General features: G+C 83.7%; 1 protein-coding gene across 1 annotated transcript in view; it reads right to left on the bottom strand.

Moving 5' to 3' along the window:
* The window catches only part of LOC125433388 (basic proline-rich protein-like), a gene marked incomplete at its 5' end in the record, with an annotated part of 67,466 nt that extends 64,987 nt beyond the window's left edge, over positions 1 to 2,479 (bottom strand). The window contains one exon of the mRNA XM_048497890.1: positions 1,448 to 2,479. Within this exon, the coding sequence (XP_048353847.1) occupies positions 1,448 to 2,479 (1,032 nt within the window). The remainder of the gene's footprint in view (positions 1 to 1,447) is intronic.
* Between the last annotated feature and the right edge of the window lie 791 nt (positions 2,480 to 3,270).

Here is a 3,270-nt window from a genome sequence, read left to right on the forward strand (position 1 = left end):
GGGGGGTGGGGGGGGGGGGGGGTGGGGGGGGGGGGGGGTGGGGGGGGGGGGGGGTGGGGGGGGGGGGGGGTGGGGGGGGGGGGGGGTGGGGGGGGGGGGGGGTGGGGGGGGGGGGGGGTGGGGGGGGGGGGGGGTGGGGGGGGGGGGGGGTGGGGGGGGGGGGGGGTGGGGGGGGGGGGGGGTGGGGGGGGGGGGGGGTGGGGGGGGGGGGGGGTGGGGGGGGGGGGGGGTGGGGGGGGGGGGGGGTGGGGGGGGGGGGGGGTGGGGGGGGGGGGGGGTGGGGGGGGGGGGGGGTGGGGGGGGGGGGGGGTGGGGGGGGGGGGGGGTGGGGGGGGGGGGGGGTGGGGGGGGGGGGGGGTGGGGGGGGGGGGGGGTGGGGGGGGGGGGGGGTGGGGGGGGGGGGGGGTGGGGGGGGGGGGGGGTGGGGGGGGGGGGGGGTGGGGGGGGGGGGGGGTGGGGGGGGGGGGGGGTGGGGGGGGGGGGGGGTGGGGGGGGGGGGGGGTGGGGGGGGGGGGGGGTGGGGGGGGGGGGGGGTGGGGGGGGGGGGGGGTGGGGGGGGGGGGGGGTGGGGGGGGGGGGGGGTGGGGGGGGGGGGGGGTGGGGGGGGGGGGGGGTGGGGGGGGGGGGGGGTGGGGGGGGGGGGGGGTGGGGGGGGGGGGGGGTGGGGGGGGGGGGGGGTGGGGGGGGGGGGGGGTGGGGGGGGGGGGGGGTGGGGGGGGGGGGGGGTGGGGGGGGGGGGGGGTGGGGGGGGGGGGGGGTGGGGGGGGGGGGGGGTGGGGGGGGGGGGGGGTGGGGGGGGGGGGGGGTGGGGGGGGGGGGGGGTGGGGGGGGGGGGGGGTGGGGGGGGGGGGGGGTGGGGGGGGGGGGGGGTGGGGGGGGGGGGGGGTGGGGGGGGGGGGGGGTGGGGGGGGGGGGGGGTGGGGGGGGGGGGGGGTGGGGGGGGGGGGGGGTGGGGGGGGGGGGGGGTGGGGGGGGGGGGGGGTGGGGGGGGGGGGGGGTGGGGGGGGGGGGGGGTGGGGGGGGGGGGGGGTGGGGGGGGGGGGGGGTGGGGGGGGGGGGGGGTGGGGGGGGGGGGGGGTGGGGGGGGGGGGGGGTGGGGGGGGGGGGGGGTGGGGGGGGGGGGGGGTGGGGGGGGGGGGGGGTGGGGGGGGGGGGGGGTGGGGGGGGGGGGGGGTGGGGGGGGGGGGGGGTGGGGGGGGGGGGGGGTGGGGGGGGGGGGGGGTGGGGGGGGGGGGGGGTGGGGGGGGGGGGGGGTGGGGGGGGGGGGGGGTGGGGGGGGGGGGGGGTGGGGGGGGGGGGGGGTGGGGGGGGGGGGGGGTGGGGGGGGGGGGGGGTGGGGGGGGGGGGGGGTGGGGGGGGGGGGGGGTGGGGGGGGGGGGGGGTGGGGGGGGGGGGGGGTGGGGGGGGGGGGGGGTGGGGGGGGGGGGGGGTGGGGGGGGGGGGGGGTGGGGGGGGGGGGGGGTGGGGGGGGGGGGGGGTGGGGGGGGGGGGGGGTGGGGGGGGGGGGGGGTGGGGGGGGGGGGGGGTGGGGGGGGGGGGGGGTGGGGGGGGGGGGGGGTGGGGGGGGGGGGGGGTGGGGGGGGGGGGGGGTGGGGGGGGGGGGGGGTGGGGGGGGGGGGGGGTGGGGGGGGGGGGGGGTGGGGGGGGGGGGGGGTGGGGGGGGGGGGGGGTGGGGGGGGGGGGGGGTGGGGGGGGGGGGGGGTGGGGGGGGGGGGGGGTGGGGGGGGGGGGGGGTGGGGGGGGGGGGGGGTGGGGGGGGGGGGGGGTGGGGGGGGGGGGGGGTGGGGGGGGGGGGGGGTGGGGGGGGGGGGGGGTGGGGGGGGGGGGGGGTGGGGGGGGGGGGGGGTGGGGGGGGGGGGGGGTGGGGGGGGGGGGGGGTGGGGGGGGGGGGGGGTGGGGGGGGGGGGGGGTGGGGGGGGGGGGGGGTGGGGGGGGGGGGGGGTGGGGGGGGGGGGGGGTGGGGGGGGGGGGGGGTGGGGGGGGGGGGGGGTGGGGGGGGGGGGGGGTGGGGGGGGGGGGGGGTGGGGGGGGGGGGGGGTGGGGGGGGGGGGGGGTGGGGGGGGGGGGGGGTGGGGGGGGGGGGGGGTGGGGGGGGGGGGGGGTGGGGGGGGGGGGGGGTGGGGGGGGGGGGGGGTGGGGGGGGGGGGGGGTGGGGGGGGGGGGGGGTGGGGGGGGGGGGGGGTGGGGGGGGGGGGGGGTGGGGGGGGGGGGGGGTGGGGGGGGGGGGGGGTGGGGGGGGGGGGGGGTGGGGGGGGGGGGGGGTGGGGGGGGGGGGGGGTGGGGGGGGGGGGGGGTGGGGGGGGGGGGGGGGGGGGGGGGGGGGGGGTGGGGGTTGGGGGGGGGAGGGGAGGGGGGGGGGGTTGGGGGGGGGGGGGGGTGGGGTGGGGGGGCGGGCGTTGGGGGGGGGGGGGTGTGGGGGGGGGGGGGGGTGGGGGGGCGGGGGGGGGGGGGGTGGGTGGGGGGTTGGGGGGGGGGGTGGGGGGGGGGGGTGGGGGGGGGGGCGCTGAGGCCTGGGGACACGCCCCCTGCCCTGCGCCGCTCGAGCAGGCGCGCAGGGCCAGGGGGGCGTGTCCCCAGGCCTCGGCGACACACCGGAGGCCCAGGGACAAGCCGGGTCGTGCGGGCACCGGCGCTCTGCGGCGCCGGCTGCCCGCCTCTTCCCAGGACTGTCCGTGCGGACGGTCCCAGCGTCTTCTGGTCGGCGCGAGAAGCGCCGACCCAGCCGTTTCTGCCGCCGTGCGGAAACGGCCAAAGAGATTGGAAGGGGAGCTGAGAAATAACAGGATATATATGGGAATCAATTCCTAGTAAGAGCAAAGGGACTCGCAGATAGCCAAGCAGGAATGTACTGCACAGTTATATGGGCTTCTTAATGTTCACATTTAACCAGTTCTGTCTCTAGATCTCCATAGGGCACCCTTAAACTATGCAGGTTGGCTGCTTTTGGTAAACAAACCAATAATGATCATGTAGCATTTCCAGTTGTGTGGCTATACTGAGCAGTGTATAATCTTAATTGTGAAATATGGAACTCATCCATGTCCACTTGATATCCCACTTAGTTCTGGGTGACCATTTCAAGTGTTTTGGGGCAAGCTGAATGTGCTCATAAATGCATAGCTGCTGCCAAAATACAATTTAGCATCTAGCTGCTTCTGCCTATTAGAAGAACTTACTTGGGTTGTGACATCATACCTTGCTTTACACAGATGTGTAACTTCTCCCTCACACTTCAGTTTTCTTTTGCATGTTTTCCCTCAGTTGGAAAAA

Source organism: Sphaerodactylus townsendi, linkage group LG05 (assembly GCF_021028975.2).
Source record: "Sphaerodactylus townsendi isolate TG3544 linkage group LG05, MPM_Stown_v2.3, whole genome shotgun sequence".
Taxonomy (NCBI): domain Eukaryota; kingdom Metazoa; phylum Chordata; class Lepidosauria; order Squamata; family Sphaerodactylidae; genus Sphaerodactylus; species Sphaerodactylus townsendi.